Source organism: Lissotriton helveticus, chromosome 10 (assembly GCF_964261635.1).
Source record: "Lissotriton helveticus chromosome 10, aLisHel1.1, whole genome shotgun sequence".
Taxonomy (NCBI): domain Eukaryota; kingdom Metazoa; phylum Chordata; class Amphibia; order Caudata; family Salamandridae; genus Lissotriton; species Lissotriton helveticus.
In genome coordinates this window covers 976,183,723-976,211,222 of record NC_136071.1, presented here as the reverse complement: position 1 = coordinate 976,211,222, position 27,500 = coordinate 976,183,723, and the positions used below count along the sequence as shown (strand labels likewise).

General features: G+C 43.4%; 1 protein-coding gene across 1 annotated transcript in view; it reads left to right on the top strand.

The window, feature by feature from the left end:
• The window catches only part of CLXN (calaxin), a 216,990-nt gene that overhangs the window by 129,649 nt on the left and 59,841 nt on the right, over positions 1 to 27,500 (top strand). Inside the window, exon 5 of the mRNA XM_078663652.1 lies at positions 17,734 to 17,838. Within this exon, the coding sequence (XP_078519778.1) occupies positions 17,734 to 17,838 (105 nt within the window). The remainder of the gene's footprint in view (positions 1 to 17,733; positions 17,839 to 27,500) is intronic.

Here is a 27,500-nt window from a genome sequence, read left to right as displayed (position 1 = left end):
CACAGGGATCGATCGAACCGTAACAGCGGCAACCACACAGGAAGACGGACCGACCACCTGGAACAAAGAGACGACACAACGGAAGTAGAATCCGACGTGGACTAGAATCCAATTGACTCTGGACAACCGGCCCCAGTCTGAAGATAGAATAAGGGCGGGAAGGACTGTAGGCGTTGCATTGGACCCTGGGCCTGGTGAAGCGGAGTAGGGTGGGCAGAGCCGGTGCCTGTAGGGGCCTCACCAACCCCACGAGCAAGTAAGATAGTTGGGAATGGGTAAACCACTCTGCGAAGTTGGGGATGCGGGCGGGGGTATGTCCGTGGAGCAGGGGAGCAGGGAGGGGGGAAGGGAGGGGAGTTTTACAGTTAATGTTAATAGTCATCACACATGCCACAAGGTACACGAATACATCTGATACAAAGCTATACCTTTGCACTGTCCTGAATCGCCACACCCACGTTGACTCCGGTAACATCCCATCCAGAATACTAACCGGGCGATCCAATGGCCCAGCGGTTACACACTGCACCCACTGAGGGCGCCCCTAGGACGATAGACGTGCCCCCACTGCACCTGCTCACTTGGAATGTCCGGGGGCTGGGGGATAAAATAAAGAGGGGATTAGTCTTGCAAGCCATTAAGCGCCAGAGCCCTGACCTAGTAATGCTCCAAGAAACGCACCTCTCTGGAACAACCTGTAAAGCGCTTGATAGACGTGGATATGTAATGGCAGTGCATGCAGAATTCACGACAGGCTCCAGGGGGGTGGGGATACTCATGAAAAAGTCGTCACCCTTTATGGTAGAACACCGCAAGACGGATGACCACGGTCGATTCGCAGCATTAATCGGCCAATGGGAAGGGAGGCCCCTCAATGTGGTGTCCGTATACGTCCCCCCAGCGCTCCATTCTATTACATTGCCTGCCCTAGGTAAATTCCTCCTGGACCTCCCAGAAGGGGACACAATCATAGGAGGGGACCTCAATGCAATTATCGATCCCACGTTAGATACCTACCCCGTCAGGGACCACCCCCGAGGAACGGCAACGCTCCCTGGCTTTCTAGACGCAATGGGCATTGCAGACGTGTGGCGGCAATTGCACCCCGCAGCGACACAGTACACGTTTTACTCCGCTGCGCACAATAGCATGTCACGTATAGACTATTTTCTGTTCCTAGGGGTTGGACTGGGGACAGCAGACAAAATAGAGATCCTGCCAAGGGGCATATCTGACCATTCACCCATATCTCTCTCACTCACCACCAAGGAGAAAAAATGTGGCAGGCTCTACCCACTATACCCAAACTATTTAAAAATCCCTCAGATTAGGAATAAACTTAAGTCAGCAACCACACACTACTTCACAGAAAACACTGGTACGGTTTCCTCTCCCGCAGTCCTGTGGGAGGCGTACAAAACGGTCCTAAGGGGTGTAGCAATTGCGGCAGTCACAGGACACAAACGAGAATCCCGACGGGAACTCACAGAGCTCGAGCTGATACTTCACAACGCGAACACCACTCACATGGCGAACCCCACACAGGACACAGCACACTTACTACAGCTGCGACAGCAGCAATACCAGGCCCACCTAAAAACGACAGTTCAAGGCTACATCGCACACACAGCACATAGAATTTATGATGTAGGCGATAAAGCCGGAAAAATGCTGGCGTGGTTAGATAAGAGAGGAGGGAGCAATAGAGGAATACAAAGGCTCCACACGCAGGTGGGCAGCTGCAGACACATCCGGAAGAAATAGTGCGCACCCTGGCGCGACATTTTCAAGCGATATATACCCCAGAACACAACATTACCGCCTCGGCGGCGTCCATCTCACTCGAACACATTGATATCCCCAAGCTCACACAGGAAGCAACGCGAGAGCTGGAGGTTGACCCGACTGAAGATGAAATTCAGTTGGCGATACAGGAATTGCGGTCAGGTAGAGCGCTGGGCCCTAACGGATTACCCGTGGAATGGTATAAATCGATGGCATCCGTCCTCAGTAAACCACTCCTAGACATGTATATGGAGAGCCGGGATAAGGCGGAGTTACCACTAGACCAGCGTACAGCCTCAATTGTGGCCATACCAAAGCCGGGTAAGCCCCCGACCGAATGCGCCTCATACCGTCCAATTTCCCTCCTGAACGTGGAGGCCAAGGTTCTGGCAAAGTTACTAGCTAGCCATCTGACGCAACACCTGCAGACACTGATCCACCCTGACCAGTCGGGCTTTATGCCTCACAGGAGTACGGCACTGAATCTCAGGCGGGTCCATGGGGTCCTGGCACGTGCACACCTTCTCTCCGAAAGGGCAGTGATTCTCTCCCTTGATGCCAAAATGGCTTTCGATCTAGTAGAATGTGAGTACCTTTTTGCGGTCCTAACACGTATGGGGTTTGGACCGAAGTATGTCGCATGGATACGACTACTCTACACAAAACCAGTGGCGCAAGTGGTAGTGAACGGCCACATCTCACACACATTCCCGCTGGGAGGGGGGACTAGGCAGGGGTGCCCACTGTCGCCATTGCTTTTTGCGCTAGTGCTGGAGCCCCTGGCAATTCTGATTAGAACAACGCCATTGCTTAAGGGCATCGCGTGGGAGGATGGATGGGAAGACAGACTCTCCTTATACGCGGATGATATGCTCATTTACATGGTTGACCCCGACAACGGAATCCCAGCCCTGCTGAATCTCTGTAACACACACGGGAGGTCATCAGGTTATACCCTGAACTGGTCCAAATCGGTGATATACATACTGAAGGGTCCGGAACCGAGGTTGCAGGCGGACTGCCCCCTGGCACTGACGTCGCACTCCTTCAAATATCTGGGCTTCAACATTACAAATAATGCCACAGACTTCTTTGACGCAAACTTAAAACCGCCTTTAGAGCGCCTACGTGCAGACGTAAAACACTGGGCAACCCTGCCGCTGACACTCCTCGGGAGAGCAGCTTTATATAAAATGATGGCGCTCCCCCGGTTCCTCTACGTGCTAGAAAACACCCCGTATCTTGTCGCGCCACGATACTTCAAACAAGTAGCGGCTCTAGTCTCGAACCTGCTGTGGAATAATGGCCCGGCACCTATAGCTTATGACAAGTTGGTGAAAAGTTGGTATGAGGGAGGCATTGCTCTACCTAACGTTCAACTGTACTACTGGGCAGCCCAGCTTAAGAACGTTAACCAGTGGATCCACGCCCCGAGAACCGACCCGGCGTACAAGGCGGACTGGTCACAGCTGGGGACAGAAGGCATGCTTACGGTACTATATGACAAGCCGCACGTCAGGAGACTGGTGGGACCGACGCAGCACACGGCGGCCCTGTGGCATGTCGCACTAGCACGGTTGGGCTGGAGGGAGAAGATCACCAAAATGACACCGCTGTGGGACACGAGGTCTCTGGGGAACCTCAGATCATGTAAAGGATTTACACAATGGGACTACATAGGAATCTCCACGGTTGGGGACCTGTGGGACAAAGGAACGGTGATTTCCTTTCCACAGCTCCAGCAACAGTATGGCCTGAGCCCCACCGAAACATTTCGATATGTACAAATTCGGCACGCACTGCTGCAGGCTATCCCAGCGGGCACTGACATACCGGAATCCTCGCCGCTAGAGGATAGACTACTGACTGACTTTATGCAACAGAGCGCAACTTCCCTCACATATAAAAAACTGGTCAATAACCTAGAAGATCCCACATTGAAACTGCAAGAGAAATGGGTTGGAGAATTGGGCGGAGTTGATGAGTCAAAGTGGAATGAGGCCCTGCCCTCCCCGAGAGAAGTTGGCATCTCAGCTAAATTTAGGTTAGTGCAACTGAAAATTTTACACCGCATTTATTACACTAGGACGCTACTTCACAAAATACATAGAGCACCCCACCCCATTTGTCTTAGAGGTTGTGGGGAGGAGGGGACACTGTTTCATACATTGTGGGAATGCCCCAAGATACAGGAATTCTGGAAGCAGGTTATGCGCACTGTCTCGCAATCGCTTAAGATCTCAGTACTACCTGAACCTCGCAAATGCTTGTTAAACATCTGGGACCCCAATGATCTGGATAGATATGGGCTGCTATGGGCCACACTAGCCATTACTGTAGCGAAACGGGATATTGCACAGAAGTGGGGGGCACCGGAACTTCCAACAGCAAGCAGGTGGGCTAAAAATATGGACGTGCTGATGGTAACGGAAAGGGCGGTATATGTACTCAGAGCATGCCCCCGCAAATGGAACAAGGTGTGGGCAGCATGGAATGTGTATAGGGGAGAGCTCTGTGAACCCCTGCCAGAAGTAGAAGACCTGGACTCAGAAGGGGAGGATGAATAGACCAATGGGTGTTGGATCGCTCGACTTCCGAGAACGAGCGAGTTACCATCCTGTACCTGATTTACTGGCGGGGAGGATGAGGGACTGATGGTATAGCTGTCAACTTGATGGACAAAAGTGCAGAATATCAAATTGTGATGACTCATGTTAGTGTTAAGTGTTAATGTTATGAAAATTAGAATACTGCAACACAGGAAATAGAAGACATATACATTGTGCTGCAAACATTGACGTATGGATGCATAGTTAAAACCATGTAGCTTACTGTTTAAGTAATATTCACTATATGAACCGAATGTAATGTGGATATAACACATTTTATTTGAACAGGTACTTGATTGTCGGACTACGGTTCACATGTTATTTTGTATGTGATTCACATGCCTTCATGTCAATAAAAAAAAAATTGAAAAAAAAAACCACATTGTGCATTTCAAGGTTTACTGCCAATCTGAGAAGCACAGATTTAACCTTCGAATTTACCCTTCCTGTGACACATCCTCAAATTACCTGATCAGGTCTATACACAACTCTTTTTGGGGGTGGTATCTCCTCCTCTAATTATTTTGTTGCAGGAGGATATGTAGGTGGGAGAGTGTCGAGGTTCCTATACAAAGGAACTGTTCTTGACAAGGATTACTTGTTATTCAGCATTATCAAAATCAAGTGAAGTGTATTTTAATAACTTGGCATTAAAACCAAGAAATTATAACAATTTCCAATTTAATCATTTGTTTTGGAACTCCTACGGAGGTCCACAAAAACACACCAATAATTTAAAAAGTCAAACATTGCATACAGTACAAAATTCCTTACTTATACATTACTATAACATTATATCAAACATAGTGAGAAATGTGCAAATAATGCTATAATACGTAAAACAATCACATGACCGACCGATAAAATTTCTTATATACATACTAAGAAATGTGCAAATGATGCTATGAATACATGGAACAATTAAATAGCCAACCAATTCGTATTAAATTGGAACTAGAGTACTACTGTTAGACAAAATTCTAAGAAATAGGCAAAAATGTTCTAAAAAATTGGTATATCTAAACACAAACCATTTCGTTCGGAGAGGGCAAAACCAGAGAACGTGCATCCTGAGCAGAGTGAATATTAAATCTGATAAATACTGGTTTTAAAAACACTCACCTGGCACTTTGCAGCTTTGAACATACAAATAAGACATGATTTAGATCTTGGATTTGCAACTGGCACAATTCACAAATTCTCTTCTCTATAGGTGTTTTATCCCAGATGCCAGTGACGTCTCTTAAAGGCAGCAGATTAAGTCTCAGTAGGAGTATCAGCCTTCTAATCCCATGGGGGATATTCCAAGTTAAATAAGGATGTGGTTTGCTCCCCAATGCACTCCCACTGACCGCCACTTTACTGAGCCTGGATTTACTTGAAGCAGCGTCTCTCGCTAAACTGAAAGGGGATCTGAATTTCTTCAAGAACTGTTTCAAACCAGATATAGGCATTGGAGAAGCGGGAGTTAAACTAAGACCGAAACTGTCAATTGCACATGAAAAGGACCTAAAAAAACGTGGATTGTGCTTTTAGAGAGCAAAAGATTTCTGTTCTCAGAGCAGCCCTAAGAGTACCCTCTTCCCCCAAAAAGAGAGAGTTACCCCACCTAAGAACTGCTGCCTGGGTTAAAATAAAGGACTAGACTAATCCAAATTCAAGGCGCAAAACATGTGGGGCAGCCAGAGAATTTAAATTACAGATTTGGCGCATAATTCGTCCTTCTGCCTTGTCAAACAAAAGCCAATAATTCATGTCCACCACCTGGGCAGCATATATTAACGAGGGTGGGATTTTAACCTTAAAAACAGAAAAGACATGGCTAAAATGGCGTCTCCCGCAGTTATATAGAATCTGTTTAATGCACTTGCCTGGGAGACGGCTTTACTAACACAGTGTTTAGTATGCTCCAAGTCTCGACCTGTGTTGGAAAAAACTTTCACTAAGTATACATACGAGTCAACCAATTCCATGTTTTCAGAACCAAGCATCCATCTTAAACATCTCTTTATTCTGAGCCCCTTCTTACAAAAAACAAGATCTTGCTTTTTGCAATGTTAATTTTTAAAAAGTGAATCTCTGCATATTTATTTAAAACGCCCAGAAGGCGTTGCAGGCCAATAGGTGTTAAATCAAATATTGCAACATCGTCTGCGTACAATAAAGACCCAACTGACATTCTGGGGGAATCCCCTCTCACCAAGTTCAAAGCGCCAGGGAGATCAGCGATATACAGTGAAAATAAAAGTGGTGCTAATAGACAACCCTGCTTAAGCCCATTATGAGTTCTAATTTTGCATGTTAACCCCCGCAAACCTCCCATTAGAACCTGGCACCAGGTGTCAGTATGCAATTCCATAATCAGACCCAGGAGATGATTTGGAATGCCGAGGGAGACAAGTTTTCTCCACAGGGTCTGGCGGTCCACCTTGTCAAACGCCGTGGAGAAATCAATAAAGGCTGTATAAATTGGCATACCTCGGGTGAAAACATATTTCTCCACAATTGTCTGAACAACCGCTATATTATCTAAGGTGCCATGGTTCTTTCTAAAGCCAGCTTGTTCCGGTGGAAGGATATTCTGATCATAAACCCATTGTTGTAAGTGGCATAATATGCTTTTTGCAAATAATTTGCCTGAGGCATCCAGGAGGGCAATCTGTCTAAAACTAGTCGGCACGGTTTTTGGTCCTTTTTTTATACAGGGGGACTATAATGCTCCCCTTCCAAGAGAGTGGGATTTTATTCATAAAGAAACAATATTTAAAAAGTGGCTCTAAAAAAATCACCCCATACTTCTGGCTCCTTTTTAGGTTTCGCTGGAGCACGGAGCGATAGCTCCGCCTCCAGAGAAATCTGTAGTCTTCAGTAAGGGACTCTTGGAATACGCCCTCTGTTGCCCTCTGTTCCATTGGCTAGCTCCATAAATGGAGGCTAGCCATTGGAACAGAGATCTGTCCGTCAAGGCCGGACCAGATTCGGGGGCGTTCCCGAGATTTTTTCCCTGGGCGTTCCCTCTGTGTAGTCATCGGGCGGTGGGCGGAGTTTCTTTTTTTTTTTTTTGGGTGTTTGTGTCCGTCATTATGCCGACCACGGCCGCCGGAAGAAGTCCAGGTGAGTGCGTTCCTTTCCCGCCCCCCCCCGCTGTCCATGCGCCGTTCTCCCCCCCCCGCGTGCCCGTTACCGCCCCCTCCGACTGTCCGTCCGTAAATGCTTTTTTTTTTTTTTCCCACTCTCTTTTCTTTGTTCCCAAGTCTTTGTGCTTTCCAGCCATGCCTAGCCTGGTAGTGCCGGGGATCATGGAGAGGAACGGGGGCTTCGCAGCCGAGCTGGGGAGCTCAAGCTTCGGGGCGGTGGCGGCAAGGAGCAGAGGGGGGCGCTGCTGGAGGACGAGCGGGCGCTGCAGCTCGCGCTGGACCAGCTCTGCCTGCTGGGGCTGGGAGAGCTCCCGGCCAGCGCCGGCGTGGTGGCGGTGCAGGAGCAGCAGGAGGACAGCAACAACAACACCGGCCTCAGCCACAACCACCAGCAGCAGCTGCCCCCCAAGGGCGAGAACAAGTTGTGCACCCTGTACAAGGAGCCAGAGCTGCGGCTGAAGAGCTCCAACACCACCGAGTGCGTGCCGGTGCCCAGCTCCGAGCACGTGGCCGAGATTGTGGGCAGGCAAGGTAAGCGGTGCCCATTGTCTGCCCCCCCTCACTGACTGCGTCCATTGGGGGATCCCCTTGTCTCCCTGGCCCGCCTCCGCTGCTCCACAGCCCGAGGCTCTGTTAATCAATAATCAATAACATCCAATGGTGATCAGCTCCCCCTCCGTGATCAAAACCAGCGATATCCGGGCATCCTGCGGCCTCGGGGCTTCCACATCCATCCAATCGATCGGATCGATACACAATCTCGGGATCTGTACCGTCCCCCCTCTCCGGTCAGATGCTGCCTGCACCGGGCGCCCCCTCCTGTCCGCACACGGGGGTGGCGGGAATCAAGCGCAGCTTCCCCGCTCCATCCACGGCCGCTGCGATCCGACCAGCAGCAGGGTGTGTCCGTCTGTCTGCTGCTACCAATCCAGGATCGATGCCGCCGGGATCCCGAGAGCAGCCTTCCTCCCCGGCAGAGGCGCGCTCACCTCCCCGGATGCACCCAGCTGTCAATGCGCCTGGAAGCAGCCTGTGCGCTCTCAAGCGGGAGGGGGCACGCGAGCACTCCTCCAATCAATCCACAATCGATACCCTCAGGATCCAGGGTATGGGAAGACCTCCGAGAGAGGCCCCCTCTGCTGGCAGAGATGTGTTTACCTCCCCGGCTGAACCAAGCTGTCAATGCGCCTGGAAGCAGTCTGTGCGCTCTCAGGCGGGATGGGCCACTGGGACACTCCTCCAATCAATCCACAATCGATACCCTCAGGATCCAGGGTATGGGAAGACCTCCGAGAGCTGGCCTCCTCTGCCGGTAGAGATGTGCTTATCTTCCGAGCCTGTAGCAAGCGTTGATGCGCCTAGAAGCACCCTGAGCGCTCACAGACTGAAGAGGCACATGGACACCCCTCCAATCAATCCATAATCGATACCCTCCGGGTCCAGGGCATCAGGAAACCTTTGAGAGAACAGCTCCTTTTTGTGGCCGAGATTTGGTTTCCTCCTCCGACTGAAGCAGGTGTTCGAGCGCCTGGAAGCAGTCTGAGCGCTCACGGGAGCACCTCCCCTTCTATTGATCCATCATCGATACCCTCCGGGTACAGGATATCAGAATACCTCCGTGAACGTGTGTTGAGTGTGTTGGTTCCTTTCCCCGGCTTAGCCGCCGCTATAGCGCCTCTCCTGGCGGCAGCCTGCGCCCGATGCCCCGAGCAGCAGCACCCTGGCACTCTTACCCACCAGCTCTCCGGCCTCCGGTGGCACCGCACTCCTAGGAGCCGCACTGATCAGACCGGCCTCCTCTGAGTGTCAAAAAGGGAAGCACAGCACAGGAAACACCCGGCTGCGAATAAATACAAACAGCAGGCAGCAAACCCGCGCGCGGCCCCGTGCCAGCCACTGGGGGCCAAGTCAATGTTGTCAGGACACTTCCATTTTTAAACACAGGCTTATTTTATACTACGAATTGTTTTTGTATTTAATATCGCTTAAAAGAACTTGACATACAATAACTTATAACCTGTTACTATTCAAGAACGCATTTCACTACGATGCGCTATGTAGTCCAAGCCTGAACTCGAGTAGCCTCTAAATACTGTGTTTGCTGGGCAGGTTTTTCTGTCTTCGTCTTTTGCAGCTTCAATGCGCTATAAATTACAAGTGTTAATATGAACAAAATCCATGTTAAGAGTGTGATCCACCTCCAAAATGAGAGCGGCCGAGGCCTTCTGTGATTTACGAGTTGAATGGATGAAACAGCTCAGCTGGTGAGTTAACCGCCCGAGCTATCTCCCGGTGAAGCAGTACTTCTAAAGGCGTCACTTCTTTTAAAACAAGCATTTACAATGCAACGGTTTCGCCTTTGGAAAAGTTAGAGCTATTGGCAATGTAAATGACAATGCCATTTATTTATCTGTTTTCTTAACCAACACATAAATACAAATTTTGTCATTTACAATGCCAATAGCTCAAACTTTTCCAAAGGCGAAACCGTTGCATTGTAAATGCTTGTTGATTAGTGCAATTGGGATACCATCCGTCCCTTGTGCGCCGGAGGTTCTAGCAATCTTTATGTACTTTACCAATTCCTTTCCTTGGGGGGGACCAAATTCAGTAAAAACAGCAAACGCAGGTTTAACCCCATCAGGCGACACGGGGGAAACTGGACTATTATTTCTATATAATAGAGAGATGTATTCCACCCATTCCTTTTCGGGAATCGGTATCGGAGTAGCTCTCTGCCTTGAATCGCAATATTCAGCGATCAAGTGCCAATATTTTCTCGAGTCCTTGGCCCTTGCGGCTTCCCTCAGCCCTATCCACTTCGCATCAAGCTCCTTTCTTTTTTCACTGAGCATGAGGCGACTTCTCACTTGCTGCGATTGATTTCCTGCTGTCGACCAAGGAGGTAATGTAAATGTAAATGTGGGTGTACTTGTAAAGCGCACTGCGACTCCATGGAGTATCCTGGCGCTGAAGACCGCTGGGGAACCCGTCCTGGTTTTCCCTGTGAGATGGTCCTTTTCTGGGTATTTCCAAGGTGAAACCAGGCATCCCCGGCGTCTGTGGGGGGCCGTTGTAGAGATGAGGCAAGCTTAATGCCAGAGTTGCCGAGTGTGTTTCCTGGTTAGAGTAGGCACCGAGGCGAGAATTATCGATTCCCTTTTAACCCTGGTCCACGACCCTGCCGCGTCAGGAATTGAACCCTGTCCCGGGCCGTTCTCTGCTTACGGGTCTGCCGCCTCTAACCAGTGAGCCACACCACTCCACTGTAATGTATGTGCTGTTTTCTAACAAGATTGTTAATTGCCTGTTTTAAAAATATCAAATGAGACCTATCTTGTTTATACGTGAGAGGTTCAGAAGATGTGGAGCTTAAATTATAAATCTTCATTTGAGCCTCAAAGAAGGCTATGATGTTGGAGTGAGTAATACCTTGCTTTTCGACATACACCGTCTTTTCAAGATAACAAAAAAAGTAAGCAATTGGGAAAGAATGCAACACACATAAGGAGAGGGAACACACATAAGGAGAGGGAAGGGAAGAAGAGTGATTTCATTATCTACAGGTAGTAAGTTTCGATAGGATAGGTTGGATATTGTTGTGTTAATGCTCTCTCCTGGATGAATCGCAATTCGGTTTTTGGAAATACCACGGCACGGAAACCGCTTTAATCAAGGCCGCCGATGAGATTAGGACGATCAGAGACCAGGGAGCAACGGCAATGTTAGTAATGTTGGACTTGTCAGCGGCTTTCGACACGGTCGACCACAAGATCTTGCTCAACCGTGTCGGAAAGAAAGCCATTCTTCTCACTGCAAGGGATCTTATTGCATCTTTTTTGGCTGACAGATCCCAGGCAGTCACCTTGGGCCCATATCAATCAGTTGAGATGTCGCTCCCGTGTGGGGTTCCACAAGGTTCATCCCTAAGTCCGACACTATTTAACATATATGTGTCGGACCTTGCTAATGTCATCAAAGCATTCGGGATGAGCATAACCTCATACGCCGACGACACTCAACTTGTTCTAGCCATCAAAGACAACGGACCTGAGGTGGCAGAGCGCTTCCAACGTGGAATGTTAGCAATTGGAGAATGGATGGCAGCGAACTGCCTTAAGCTGAACTCCGGAAAAACGGAGGTGCTTATTTTTGGACCTCTTTCTCCTGACTGGTCAGTAACCTGGTGGCCTGCAGCTCTGGGTGACCCCCCCAGGCCTGCCTCCAAGGTTAGGAATTTGGGCATAATTTTCGATGGTGACCTCAATTTTCTAGCACATGCAAATAAGGTAGCGGCTACAGCCCACCACAAGATAAGGCTGATCAGAAAAATTCTTCCATTTTTGCCGGACTCTGCCGCCAAAACCCTGATCACCACCCTAGTGCTATCGTCCCTAGATTACTGCAATGGTTTGTTTCTAAATGCTCAGGTAAGGGTTACCACCAAGCTCCAGACTATCCAGAATGCAGCTGCTCGGCTGCTCTCGGGGACACCCAAGTTCTCTTCCATAGCAAACACCATCAGGAAATATCATTGGCTGACCATCTGCAACCGAATTAAATTCTAATCTTTGTGCATTGTATATAAAACATTGAACGACTCAGGACCTCAGTATTTGAAGGACCAGCTCACACCTTATAAACCAGCCAGACAGCTTCGATCGGCTAATCTAAACCTATTAGTCACTCCACGATCAAAAACAGTCTCTTGGGGGGACCGTCGCTTTTCGGTTGCCGCATCCAAGCTATGGAATTCTTTACCTCAGCACTTTAGGTTGTGCCCCTCCAATTTCGCAGGGGCCTGAAGACGTGGCTTTCGACCAATAACCAGTTAGCACCTGATGAGCCAGCGGGAGGATCTAGGGAATAATCTAGCGCCGAGACGCCTATGGGTATTCGCTGCGCTTAATAAATGGCAAAAATAAATAAATAAATAAATAAATAAATGCTAAGCAACAGCTATGAGGTTTGCGGTCAGAAATAACCTATTTACAGTCCATTGCCAGGAATTGAGTTCATTAGATTTTATCTTGTTTGAATTTCACTTTTGGAACAGAGATCCTCTGCATAGTGTAGAAAGCTGTTACCTTGCCTTACTGTTCTTTTCTGGCCTACTCAATGTTTTTTCTTCTGTGAACTCGACAATGTGCTATCCACATGGAGATGCTCCACCTTTGAATACAATGTTGACAATGTTGACAAAAGAACCTAACTAATTTCAAAGTGGCATACCCAAAGGACACTCCTAACCACAGTGGGGGTGGTAACTTCCCCTCCAAACAGGCAATGAGATGACTGATAGTGGTTTTAGTGGATTATCAGTCAGGTATAGAGTCCTTCAAACCTGCACTTTAATAGTTAGGCTACCATCTGGCCATCTCACTGGAAGGTCCATCCAATCCCCCGTTGTATGGGTTTTTTGATTTCTTCAAGTGTGGGACCCGTATATGTGTGTGTTTTGCTTTGTTTGAACTGGATGCTGTGCGAGAGGAAGTGGGTGTCCATTTGGAAGACCATGCAGCACAAGAAAGAAATGTACCCAAAGGCTGTCTTTTGCTCCTGGTGGATATGACAACCTACCTCTTACATTGTTAGGACTTCCCTCTCTGAAACTAGAGTTATCTTGTGGGTTGGCAAAGAAACCGCATCCCTTCCATTTTAATGTCTGTTTTCCCTCAGCTCAAGGAAACTCGCCTTCTGCCTTTTTCCTCTGTTGCTAACTCTTATCTGGTTACAAATGTACCTGGCTACACAGCACCACTGCAAAACCAGGCCGCAGTAACAAACCCGGCCCCCACTGCTGCAAAACCGGCCCCCACTCTTCCAGTCTGTCACGGAAATGCCTGATGTCCGGTCTGCCCAGTCCGGCTTGTCCTGTATAGTCCAATGCCTGCCTCCTAGATTGCCCATATCTGCCTCTATCAGCCCAGAGGGAGACAGTGGTTCCTCCATTTTCACGTCTCGCCTACGAAGCTGCATGCGCTGCTTAGGAGGACCTTTAGCCGTCGCTCTCCTCTTTTTGGAAGCACATACTCGTGCTTGTGGCGGCATCCACTTTGTGGGAGCGAGCAGGGGCGCACCACAAGCACAAGTATGTGCTTCCAAAAAGAGCAGACTGCGCGCACGCTCGCCACACGCACCACACCCGGGTTTGTTAGGTCACCCGTAGCCCAGAGATGAACAGCTGAAGGTCGTCCGCAAGCTCCATTATCGACTTTCCTCCCTCGTCATGGCTCAGCTGCATTCCTGACACAATCATTTTTCGTTTTATCTGTACTACTCTCCACCAGCTTTGTTCTGTTGGTCCGTTTATCATTACCTTTTTTGATAACCTTCCCTCCCCACCATCTTGTGATAATGCATAGCTTGCATTTGGCTAGTTTTGCTCATTTGCTGGTTTCCATCAACTGTTTTCCTTTTTAGTTACTCCCCTCTGATTTCGGCACCTTTTATTCTCACACTTTACATCATTATGTCACCCTTTCGACCCCTTAGCCATTTCATTGCTACAACCATATCTATTATTTTGCAGTCCGCTTTCTATGCGCACTGTTGATGTACAGGTTATTTTATGTCTGGCATTTGAAGGCCCGTTAACCTGCAGCGTCTTCCATACAGCCAGTACTTCCTCATGGATTACACTGCGTTCGCCACTTTCCGGTAAGATAAGGGCTTTTCACCCAATGCTCTGTGCGGTTTCCAGACGGGTATCGCGCAGGCGCTAAGTCATTGGACTCTCATTTATTTTCACAGCAAATATTTGTGATGCTTATGACAACGATAATCTGCCTTACTCAAGGTGAGCCACTGGACACTTTTTCACTCGCTTTCATCCCTATTTTCGAAGGAATTCGAAATTTTATACCATTACCATTATTTGTTTTCAGACTTTTAAATTGGTAATCCACATAATGAACCTTTCTGTCACATCACTAAGAACATAGGTGAGCAATGTTTCCTTTTATTTATTTTCACCCTTGACGTTCTTTCGTCCCAGAGGTGTAACCGAGTCTCTTTGCAGATACCTTTTTCTTCCAATAGAGGGGGGGCACTAAGATTCATTCTTAGGTGAGCTTTCATTCAAGAAGTTTGCTTTACTTCTCACTTATCTTAGTGTTTTTTTCCTTTTACAGAGACCATTGTCAGCGTCTTTTCTCTATTCACAAGGTGTCGGGATTTTCTTTCCTCTTCTTACCTATGGCACTATATACGTTTGGAGGTTTCGGGACATTTACATTATGTTTCTGTATAATCATAACAGTATTTTACCAAGGTTCACTCTCCACTATTTTGATTCCAAACAAGGCACTCGTTGGGGATTGTCTATTCTCCATGTTCTTATGAATACATTTTATATTTTATATTAGCTGCTTAATTACAGACCCGTCATTGAGGAAGGGACCACGATGTCCCGAAATGCATTGGGCTAGTCATCAGGTCTTGTCATCTATGGGAAAGCAGCTGAAATTTCTATAGTCATTGGAATTTGTGCTGTGTAAAACTTTTCGATTGAACTGCAATTTTGTTTTATGTACATGTATTGTTATTGATAATGTGTTTTCTTAAATTCGCCAGTTTGATGTTGGGACTAATACGATAACAATTGTAACAAACATTAAGCTCTTATGAGTTTATTCATTTTGTACTATGTTTGGTATAGAAATTTATAACAAGCATTGGCATAGCCAATAGGTCTCGCCTTTGGGACCTTATAAGTGTTTAGCCATGCAACAGTTATAGTTGTTGCAACAAGGATATTGTGCTGCATAACTAAATACCTATAAGGTCAAAAAGGCGAGACCTATTGGCTATGCCAATTCTTGTTTCAATTGGGTTTGTGTCCTGTTAATTGCAACCAGCTTCCTGAAACAGTTTACACCTACTTTTTATCTTGTTTGGTCTGGAGGCGATATTGCAGTTTACACTATATAGTTTCTGGGTTGTGCAGTGACTGTTAATCACGTAGCTTTAGGCGTTCACCAGGATGTATGGGATAGTATGCTTGCAGTGTATGTTTCCGCCTGAAATACTAGAACAGATCTAAACTAGAAATGAACCAAGGATGAGGGATCCATTTAGTATGTTTTTATATGTATATTGTTTTAACAAACTCGTTCTGTAGATTTTAAATTTATAATATAGTTTTATTGTTGTAAAAAACATTGTATGATTTTAATTAATTGACAATAAATTGATTGATTGATAGAAACACCTCCCACTTCATACAATTGTTGTATAATCAGAAATGTACTATTCAGCAATATGTATTTCAATTTAGTAAGGCCAATGGCAAATCAGTTGAGCTCTGACTTTCGGTCCTGCTGTGGCATGGAGGCAGGGATTGCCTAACAAGTGAAGCTTTGGTGAATAAAGTACTGTATTTCCCACGTAATGTGCAATCTAATGCCGCGCACATTCCGTGTAGGTTGCTGTGTTAGTCTGCCTTGCTGGCAATGCCGTCAAGTGCGCAAACATTGTAGCCAGCAACCAAAGGGATGTAGCTCATTTTTCAGCTGTCTGATGCGATAGATATGGGTCTGGGCGATAGCAGCATTGGGCAAACTGTGCTTGTGCTACACAATAATAAAGTTCTGGTACGGTCAGTCTGCCACAAGTATAGTGGTGCATTACTGTATGCCATGCTAAGCGCAGTTGTTTACCCGATCTGTAGTGTTTTGAAGCTTGGTTATGGTCATATCATAGTTACCTCTGATAACTATTTCGTAGTCCCAGTGTACTAGGTCTCCTAGATAGTGAACTGGCTCTTCCCTCCATTGAAGTGGGAATTCAAACTGCAGATGGCTCGTTTGAGATGTCAGTGGAATTAATGATGATTTACCCGGTTAATCTGTAACCCAGAAATAACCTGGGAATTTGTAAACTGTCTGACCAAATGAGATAGATTTTTAGTTGGTTCTCTAATGTACATAAGGCTTAATCTTCAGTAAATGATATGTATACAGTGACACTAGCACGCAGTGGCCTCCAAAATTCAGACTCCTCCCTGAATGTTTTTCTCTGAGAATACACACAAACGGTTCCATTGTAGTAGAATAAAAGCAGTTGTGAGATAGAACATCCCTGTCTAGTGTCAATCACCCACAGTGTCCCCAGCAGGGAAGCTTTGACCCTAACTCTTGCTGTTCGATTTCCGTATAGTAAGACTATCCACTGTAAAATGCCTTTTTCCATCCAGGGCCATCCCAGTACCACAAGCATAAATTCCCATTCCAGTAAATCAAATATTTTTTTAGCATCAGGAAGTGTGGGGGTTGCAGACAACCCAGACCTTGTTTGATGGATCAACTTAATCAACAGCTGCAGGTTTTATGCTGTGGATCACCTGGGAAAGAAACCTGTCTGATCAGTCCAGTTTTGTAGCGGATCAGATGTTTCTCTAAAACCTTTGTCAGTATCTAAGTGTTAAAATTGATAAAGGAGAGAGGTCTCTGAGGATCACTGTACATATGGCTTCCTCAGCTTGAGCAGGATTACTATGAGAGCCTCACACACGTGGGCAAGAGTTCCTCCTTTTTCCTTGATTTTTCATACATCTGCAGTAGGAGGGAAGCTAGTGTTTAAAATCTTCATAAAACTCTTCCAGTAGACCATCACTAATTCATGGCATTTTCCCTTGCTACATCCCTAATGGATTTGTAAACATCTTGTATAGTTATGAGTGATGCTAGAAGTACTCTTGAATTCTGCTCAAGCCATTCATTGAGGCTCTGTGTAGTTATTGAAGGGTATCAGCCTGGGGTGCTTTGGACTGAGACATCTATCGATGTGTATAGTACTATGTGACGGCCTCTATGTCGCGGTCATGTGTCATGTGCACTGTATTACTTGACGCAATTTCAATTGTTATAATATGTTTTGAAGGCCAACATAGTCTTATTAATCTAAGCTATTGTCCAGCTGTGGTATTTTACCCAGGTACAATTTACTATCCACTCTGTCACAGTACTCCAGCAGCAGTTCAAATAATTGTTTCTGGACGGTCTTGTCTCTGGTCTTGGCAAACCTCATTTCTAGGTCTCTGAGGTCTTGAGGTTCTGTAGAGTGGTGTCTATGGTTTTAAGGGTACCAGCCCGTTTAGCCATGCAGACTCCCCTTAGGTGTGCTTTATATGCCTCCCACAATCAACCAGGGGTCGATACAATAGAAGTAACAAAGATTATCTCTCCTTTTGTTTGTTCCAGGACATCGATCATGATGGTAAATTGTCATTTGAAGACTTTGAAAAGGCAGTACACGAAGAAAGTCTTCTCCTAGAAGCATTTGGACCATGTTTGCCAGACATTAAGGTACTTATAAGAGATCCCTAGTTACCCAATGTATTTCTAGACAAGTATGTGATCTGCTTTTAATACCATATCAAATCCTAATAGTCCCCACTCTAAATAGCTGTGTCTTGTTACTGACCAAGGATATGCTACCGCCTTCTGGTTGGGTCAGAAACTTCTTATTTGGCTGTTATCCAAAGCTGTAAATAGCAGCTACTGAACTCACTTTCCTTTTTCCTTTGTGAGGAATGTACCCTGTTTTATGTACATGAATAATATGTCACGTGCATAAATTTGACATTTTTCTGCTTGAGAGGATTTTCCCACTCTGGATTGTTTTCGTTTTTTGCTAGATTCTAGTCTAATTGTGTATCGACATCCAGAGCTTCAAAACACGCACTCATTGCTTCCCACGTTTCTTAGTTATTGGCAGTCACAAAGGCTCTAGTGCTTGTGCTTTCTGTGTGTTAAGGTGAAGGAGGTCATTTAATAAGTATTCACTGCCATATGGTTGAAAAGTACAGGATTCATTGCACAGTAGACACAAACTCAAGTTGCATCCTCGAATAACAGAAAGTAGTAAGATGGAACATGTGTTAAGTGATGTATCATATTCGGTAAGGCCTTTCATTAGGGATCAGCATGTCATTCCTTGACCTTCTTTAACCAATGGAGATGACAACTTATTTGTGTTCCAGATACATGGAAATCCTACAGATCCAGTAGGTGTTAAGGTTCTTTCACTGAAACAAGTATAAGACAAGCATCGGCAAAGTCTAGCAATGCCAGAGCTGTTGGCTTTGTCATCATCAACGTATTTCAGCCATGTTGTATAGCAGTGTGAAAGCACTTTCCCCCCAAATTTTTAGGCATGCTGAACAGCAGCCATGCAGCTGTACAACATGGCCAAAAGTCATTGACAAAGCCAGTAGCCCTTGCATTGCCAAGACCTATTGTCTTTGCCAATGGTTGCCTGTTTTACTTTTAGCCATGGTGCACATCATGCACGCTGCTGTACAACATAGCAAAAAAAGAATTGATAAAGCCAATAGACCTTGCGTATTCAACACCTATAGGGTTTGCCAACAATTGTATTCTAAATCAAGTGCTTTAAAAGAGCCAGGGTTGGTGGAAGAGTGAATGTAGTGCACATTGAGCCCTGGTGAACTGTGACTTTGGAAGTTGAATTAGTGTACTCAGGAACATTATATTGTAGTTTAGGTTTTCTTTGAGCAAATTAAAAAAACAAATAATTAACTTCAATCCACGTGAAATAGAACTCTCAGAATGGAATATGTTGTTATATTAATGTGGTGTCATTGAGTCACATAGTAACCTTAGATAAGAAAATATATCTATCTATACATGTATAGCTTGTACATAATGCACCAGGCATTGTCTGATAGCAGAGGACTGAAGCCTTCTTTGCCACAGTTACTAACAATGCAGCAGGTACACCCGGCAAGCAAATGAATCGGGAGGACACAGTAAGCTCCTTCTCCAGCACAAACTGCCATTAAGTATGATGAGAGAAACGCACTCTTTTGCGTGCCACAAAGTGTTTTGGTCTGATACGACTGGCAGCATATTGGGAGGCCCATCAGCAATGTCTGAAAGGTGTCAGAAACAAATAAGAGACCAGGAATAGACTGGCTTATAAAGAAATTGAGCTGGCACTAAAAAAACAAGTATGTCCGAGAGGTAGGCACCGTGTGGGGACGAAGTAGTCACGCAAGACCTTCGTGAACAATTCAGGCCGTCACCTAGAGAAACTAGTACGCTTTCCCTCCATTTCTTTGTATGCTATTCCCCTTCCAGCTAGGACTTTGAACCAACAACAGGCCACAAATACAACCAAATGATCAAATTATAAGAATAACTTTATCTGCGTAGCGCCTGCTACTGAAATATTACTATTTCCAAGCTCTATAATTAATAGGTGGACAGGGCTGTTCAAAATAGTCAAGAGGCTTGCATTTTATTGACTTCTGAGAGATAAAGGGTGGACTTCTCCAGTTTAGATCTGAACATGTGACTTCCAGATCCTACCAGATGGCAGCAGTGAGTGGTGAACCAACTGAAACAATGCAAGTTTCGGATTGTAATAACATTTCAATTCATTGGTGAGTGAACTCTCTCTTGTCAGATTCTATTGTTCAATAGATTGCAGGTAAATGTATTTGTTAGTCTCAGGGCGGGCTTGCATGAGAAAACATCCTATTTAGCACAATATGTTTCAGAAAATAATCCATCTGCATTGGATGCAAAGAAATAATAAATTAAGAATGATGGATTTTTAATGAGTAAGACTGTATAGATTTTTTCTATGTCTAAATTTGTTTTGAGGATAAATCATGATTACAGTACACTTTGCATAAAATAGACTGGATTGATTTATAAATAAAGAGGCCTTGCGATAGCACGCAATGCCATGATTAATTTTAATCCAAACGCAGTGGAGTGGCATCTGGCAAGCTAACGCTAATTAACACTTAAAAAAAAGAAAAAAATATTGAAGTAGTAAAGAAAAGATTATTAGCAATAACAGCAATACAACATCAATAGTAAATAATAACAAGTAGATAAAAAAATAGTGATAGTTCAGAGGATGAAAAATAGAAAAGCAATACAAGTCAATAAATATATAACAATTAGGTTTTGTATTATGAAAAGTGAAAGAGAGGAAAAAGGGAAAGGTAAGAAAAAGAAGAAAGAAAATAAAAAAATAGTAATATAGGTGTGTGAACAGAAAGATAAGAAGTTAAAGGTAACCAAAGTAGATTAATTTTCTGAGACATCGAGAGTGAAGAAACAGTAGCTATTCTATGTTCATCACAAATATAATTCCACCATGTTAATATAGACAATTTAGAGGTGCCTTTCTAACAAGAAAGGAACACCTTAAATGCAACAGCAATAAAAAGATCAAATAACACAAGCTTAGGAGAAATACTGTCAAAGTCCGGGAAGCAGTTCCAAGAAAAACATTTTGGATTGAAAATGGAATATTACAGTGAAAGATTTCTAGCTACTTTGTCCAGATAGATTCCTAATATTTCAACCCAATGGAACAATAGCATTGTAGGTGAAGGCAGAACAGCACCAGCATAAAGAGGGGCGATGGGAGAGAACTCAGAGATACATTCAGGAGTAATGAGAGCTCTGTTATAAACTAAAAATAAAGATTGTGTAATACTTGCTGCTTTAGATGTTTTAAATAATTTAAGGCAGAATTTATTCTAAGCAGGAGAAAGAAGTGAAATGGATAAAACAATGTCCCACAGTAGCTCAGTAGGTGTTTTGGATCTTTCAGGGATAGGTGACAATAACATTATATAAATAGGCAGCCTTGGGTGTAGAATCATGAGAGATCTTAAATAACTGTTTGTGGGGAGTGAGTGATAGAGTAGCAGAGGGAAAGTTACTGGTTGTTATATAGGACTGCAGATCGCACCAACATTGTTCAACTTATATACTGTGGACCTGGGAATTGCACTTTTAAAAAACCAACATCTTCTTACCCAAATTGGGTTACCTTATATTACCTATCATGCAATATGCGGACAATCTCGTCATTTTGGACCAAACCAGAATAGGTAAGGAAAGAGCTTTGGAGACTTTACATCTTTATAACATGGAAAACAAACTCCAAACCAATGCAACTAAAACTACGGTATTGATTTTTGGTCATAAACCAAAAAAATCCCTGCTGGGCTGGCACATTGGACCATTAAGAACTGCCACCGCAAACAAATATACCTACCTGGGAGTACAATACTCAGATACAAAAGCGACAAAAGCGGCCAAGGTCACACATGCCCTATGCAAATTACACCAGAAGCTTGTGAGCCATTCCACAGAGGGCATTCAAAGAGTAATACAAGCCAAGCTAGTCCCAACAATAAGCTATGGCCATCTGGCTTTCCCGGGCGTATTGTCCGATAAATTGGAGCATTTGCACATCATGGCCTTCAGAAAGGTATTTGGGTTACCACTCTCAACAAGGCGCACACTGATCCGACTTGAGTTAAATCTAACAGCAATGGACATAGTTTGCAAAAAGGATATTTGGAAACTGTATCATCAAGTGATTAAGGCAAGCCCAGGTACCTTGAGGGAAGCATTCCAAATAGTCTTCACGGACATTACTAGTCGATGGGCAAGGTACCTTGCGTCAGCCAATAGTACACTGTGCCTGACAGCTGATCTCGCAACGATCATTCAACTTCCAATGGCAAGCCTAAAGAACCTGCTACAAAAGCAGGGAAAGATCATTTCAAGGAACCAGGACATCGAAAGGATTAGAGCCACCCGTGCCGCAGTGGGCCTTGCCCACTCATATGAAGTCACTCTATGCCAACCACACCTGAAAGCCGGTCTGGGCAGACAAGTTCTTTTAAAATGCCATGAAGACCAGCCTTCTAACTTTACCATTACCGGTCTGTAGGGCACATTGGAAAACTACACCAACTGTAAATAGCGGATGTCGCTTATGCCAATATCACACTGAATCTGCAGAGCATGTCATCTGTTGCTGCCCAGCCCTGGCTTGCCCAAGGCACCTATATTTAAGAACAATGTTCATCCCAATCAAAGTAAGAACTTGCAAGGAGGCTTTACATTTATATATACTACGACGGTACCAATGAAGCTTGCACATGCCGGGAAGTTCTTTGCCATAGTTGGAAAGACTTTATGCCAAACGCAAGAACAAAAAATACCAGCATAATAATACTTTAACTATATGCCTACGGTCATTGAGCACTAACATCATTGTACAGCATGGCCATTTGTGATCCTGTATCTATGGTTAAGATGCACAAATACTAGGGCACTGACTTATGAAGCCTGATGTCGCTGTTTCCTCTTCCACTATGCATTAGATGCATTAGATGCACCAAATACATTGCACTGATTGATGGATGTGGAAGCTACTATCTGTTCTTAAAACCTCTTTTTAGATGTAGCAGCAACTAGCTGTTTTTAAAACCTCTTTTAGATGTTACTTAATTAACCTATCATTTTTATCTCGAAAGTAATATGCATTGCACTTGTAATGATTTTAGGTAATCACACAATAAAGTATTCTATTCTATTCTAGAATTCTATTCTTTTCTATAGGACTGCAGAGAAGATTATATTAAAAGATATTCATAGAAAAACAAACTTGGTAAATTGTAATCTGTTTGCAATTGTGAAAAAAAGAACAACAGAGTTATGGCGGACAAGCTGATAAATAAACACAACACCTTTCTCCATCCAGTGTTTATAATAGAATGATTTGCGACGAAATTTGATAAATATGTTGTATCAAATAGAGGAGGCCAAGAAACATTGACATGCATCAAAACCTGCAGAAAATATAGTGTGTAAGAATTGTTGGGAATATTTAAATCTAGGATTATTTGATAAAAAGGTACAATTGGACATATAAATTACATTTTCAAATGATAATCCTTCAATAAAGAGCCATCAAATTCATGAGTTAAAGCAAAACATTGTCTAATTAAAAATGAAGAGTAATATCATTTAAAATCATGAAAACGGACACCACCCTCACTCTTGGGACGTTTAAGTTTAGCCAAACCAATACGATGTTTTTTTATTTCATAGAAATTTGATGCAGAGTGAATTAATTTGAGAGAAATAGGAATCTTAAAAGGTAACATAGATAGTGTATAAAGGACATTTGGGACAATCATCATATTAATTGAATCCAACCTGCCCCACCATAAGTGAAGAGGAGACCATCATGAAAATAATATCTGGAGTGTGATTGTTAAAGCATTAAAAGTACAACTAATTGTGTTCAAAACGGTGGAAGAGAACCGAATTCCAAGATATATTATTTTGGTAGGGCACCAAGTAAAATTAGTATTAGCAAACATATATTGGTAACAAAGAATTTAAGGGTAATATTTCAGTTTTTGAAATGTTCAATTTATATCCAGAGGTACTAGAGTATAAAATAATTTTGTGCAGAAAAAGAGGTAAATCCCCTTTCTTCTTTGACATATAGATTAAAATATCATCAGCATAAGATGATAGTTTCGTTTCAGTAGAATTGTGTACAAAGCCTGAAAAGAGTGTATTACAGCTCATACGTTCAATGAAAGCTTCTAAGCAGAGATTGACTAGCAGAGGAGAAAGAGGACATCCTTGTTGTGTACCTCTATGTAACTGAAAATAATGGGAAAACAATTATTAACGAAAATACTAGCACGTGGAGCAGCGTACAATAATTTAACAAATGAAATGAAATGAGGGCCAAAACCATACCATCGAAGAGTGGTAAACATATATAGCCAGTTAATACGGTCAAAAGCCTTTTCGGCATCAAGTGACAATGCAGCCAGAGGACAGTGATATTTTTTACCAAAAGCAATGACTCTAGAAAACATTCTCGCATTGTCAGTGGCCAGTCTGCCCTTAACAAAACCAGATTGATCGGTTTTGACCAGTAATGGAACAATAGTCTCAAGAAGGGATGCTAGGATTTTGGCAAATATTTTGCAATCATAATTAATTAATAAAATAAGACGACATTTTTTTACAAAAGGTGTGATCTTTATAAGGTGCTGGAAAAGAATTAAAAAGTTCAAACAGTTTAAGGGCAAAAATGGAGGAGAAAGGCAAACATTTCAATAGAAAGGCTATCAGGACCAAGATCCTTGGCTCTTTTCAAGGATCTGATGGCATCCGTTATTTCCTGGAGAGTTATCTCAGCTTCTAATCAATTAAATCTATCAGGCATCGACGGAGGATTAGGTAAGCCATTAAAAAAGGTGTGCATATTGTGTTCTGAGGGGCTGGTATTATCAGAGTACAATAATTGGTAATATTCTTGAACAGTGGTAGAGATGTCAGCATCAGAAGATGCAATATTAGTGTGTTCATTTAGGATAGGGCCAATAATTTTACATTCAGGTTTGATTTTTAAGAAATCAGCCAACATCTTGCCCGCTTTGTTTTGACTTCCATGATATTTAGATTTAACTTTAAGGAGGATATTAAAGGCATCAACTGTGGCAAGACTGTTAAGAGCAGACTTGTCTTTAATAATATGTGTAGGACAGAAGAGAATTTAGAGGAAAAATAGGTTTGTTCTGATGTTTTGAGATGTTGTGATAAAGTACTGTTTTTGCATGATTGAGTTTTTTCCTCCTTGCTGTGAAAACTATAGTGAAGGCCCAAAAGGAGGCCTTACAGGCATCCCAAGTTTTAGGAATAGATGTTGCCGAAGGTTGATTCATTTTCAAGAACATATTAATAAAGGCAGTAGCTTCAGATTGGAAATTATTATCGGAGAGGAGAAAGTTATTACATTTGCATCGACCACTTTAGAATTATTCAAAGATAAACCAAAGGAAGAAAAAACAGGGGCATGATTAGAAATAAAAATAGAGCTAATCTCTGAGGACAGGATAGAGGGAAGTAAATGTTTGCTAACCAAAATATAATCAATTCTAGAACGAGTATGGTGAACATTGGAAAAAAAACGTGAATTCAGAAGAATCAGGGTAACAAGTTTTCCAAACATCAAAGAATGGACGCGTGGCTGTGGCAGATTGAAATGCTTTGTGAGATTTGTCAGGGTTAAATTTACATCTAGACTCTCTGTCAGTAAATGGGTCTAACCAGTCAAGAGAAGCTAATATAATCTTGATGTTGTTCCAGAAATATGGATCCAGTTTAACAGGGCCATAAATATATATATTTTTAATTGTCTGTTATGAATGACTATGTTAGCCAATACCTATCATCCATCCTTATTACATTGAGCTGATAAAATGTGTTCATTAAACGATTTATGAAAAAGATTTAAGAGATTCTACATCGTTATAATGAGTTTCCTGCAAAAAAGAAATATGTGAATTCAATCTGGACAAGTGAGAAAGTACCTTTTGTTTTTTAAAAGGATGTCCCAGACCACAAACATTCCAATAGACAGCATTAAACATATTGGGGAATGGGATGAAGATACAGGAATACAGATGACATGCTGCATGAACATTGCAAGAAAACAAAAAGACACCATGTATTCAGTAAATATGTAACATATACATAGTATGAAAAGAGAAGAAAAAAATACGAAAGAGCACTCACCAAATAGTACAAAAAAAGAGTAAAAAACAATTAGTAAGAAGGGGTAAAAGAGTGATAGTAAGGTAAAGAAATAGATCAAGGAAAGAGATGCAGAGCTAAGGTGAAGAGTAGAAGAGATGAGCATTGGACGCAACAGCATCTAGTACAAGAAGAGCGGCAGAAGGATAGGAACTAAGATATAAAAGAGAAAACAGTCATATAGAAACAATATAGAAGAAAGGAGAAGAATGTGAGTAATAAGAGTTAGTTAGAATAATTGAGGAGTGCTGGGCATTAATCCCCAAAATGCTAGGTGATACTTTGGAGAAAAGATTTTAATTTGACAGGATCATCAAAGAAGCTTGAAGTGACTACATGAGTGACTTTACATAAACAAGGATGCAGAATGCCATAATGAATGTGTAATTGTCTAATTAGTGTGTGAAGAGCAAGAAAGTATTTCCTTCTGGCATTAGTAGCATTACAGAGATCTTGAGAAATATAAATTGTGTGACCAGACCATATAGGGCAACGTTTAACTTTTGCTGCCTTCAACACATGAATCAGGTCTGTAAATTCCAAGAATACCATTATAATTTCTCTGGGTCTGGTAGAATGAGGTTGGAAACGACCAAGATGGTGTGTATCTTGAATGTTCAATGGTGGATCATGCTGAATGTCCAAATGTTCAGGCAGGAAGTTTTTCAAGAAGATAAGAAGGTCCGAGCCTTCCAAATTTTCCGGTAGGCCATATAAATGAAGGTTGTTACGTATATTTCAATTTTCAAGATCCTCAGTATGCAATTTGCGCTGTTGGATTTCTTGTTCCAAGATTGGAATGCTGCTAGTAGAATCATTGAAATCACTTATGCATTGCTCAATGTCAAACATTTTCGCTTCCATAGTGATCCATCTATCCTCAATTTGCTGATATTTTTCATTGGTAGCAGTCATGAAAGGTTTTAAGCCCCTCACCTCATCAAGGATAGTGTCAAGAACAGAACTGTGCGATGACATAATGGGTGAGGGGAGGTCACATTTCACCCACTTTGGTTTAGTGCCAGAAGAAGAGGACCTAGTAGAAGCTAAAATTTCAGTGGCCATTGTAGCGTAATGAAGATGATGATGTGTAGGTTTTAGTGACAATTTGAGCCTGCCCATATGCTGCATGAACAGCACACAGAAGTATACAGATGTCGAAAAAAGTGACAAGACGAAAATAAGTATGTATCAAATTTGAGGACTATATAACATATCCAAAGCAAAGAAAGCACTAAAAAAATACTTAAATACCCAGCATGAGAAAAAAGTAGCAATGTCTATGTGGAAATTGCTGTGAGATTGCAGCAGAGGAGAATTTTAAATGGCATTCATAGAAAAATATAGTAAGAAAATGGCAGAATAAACATTGAAAATATCTAATGCACAGGGCACTACTGAAAGAAAAAAAGTTTTTGGCCTTTTAATTGTTGAAAACGCGGGTATTCCTCAGCAGGGATCCTTAAGACGCTGCTAGCACAGTCATAAAATGGCGACTGTCTGCGTATGAGGAGACAAGCTCACTGCTGCAGCTCTGGGTCAGGAACACAAATAGAAGG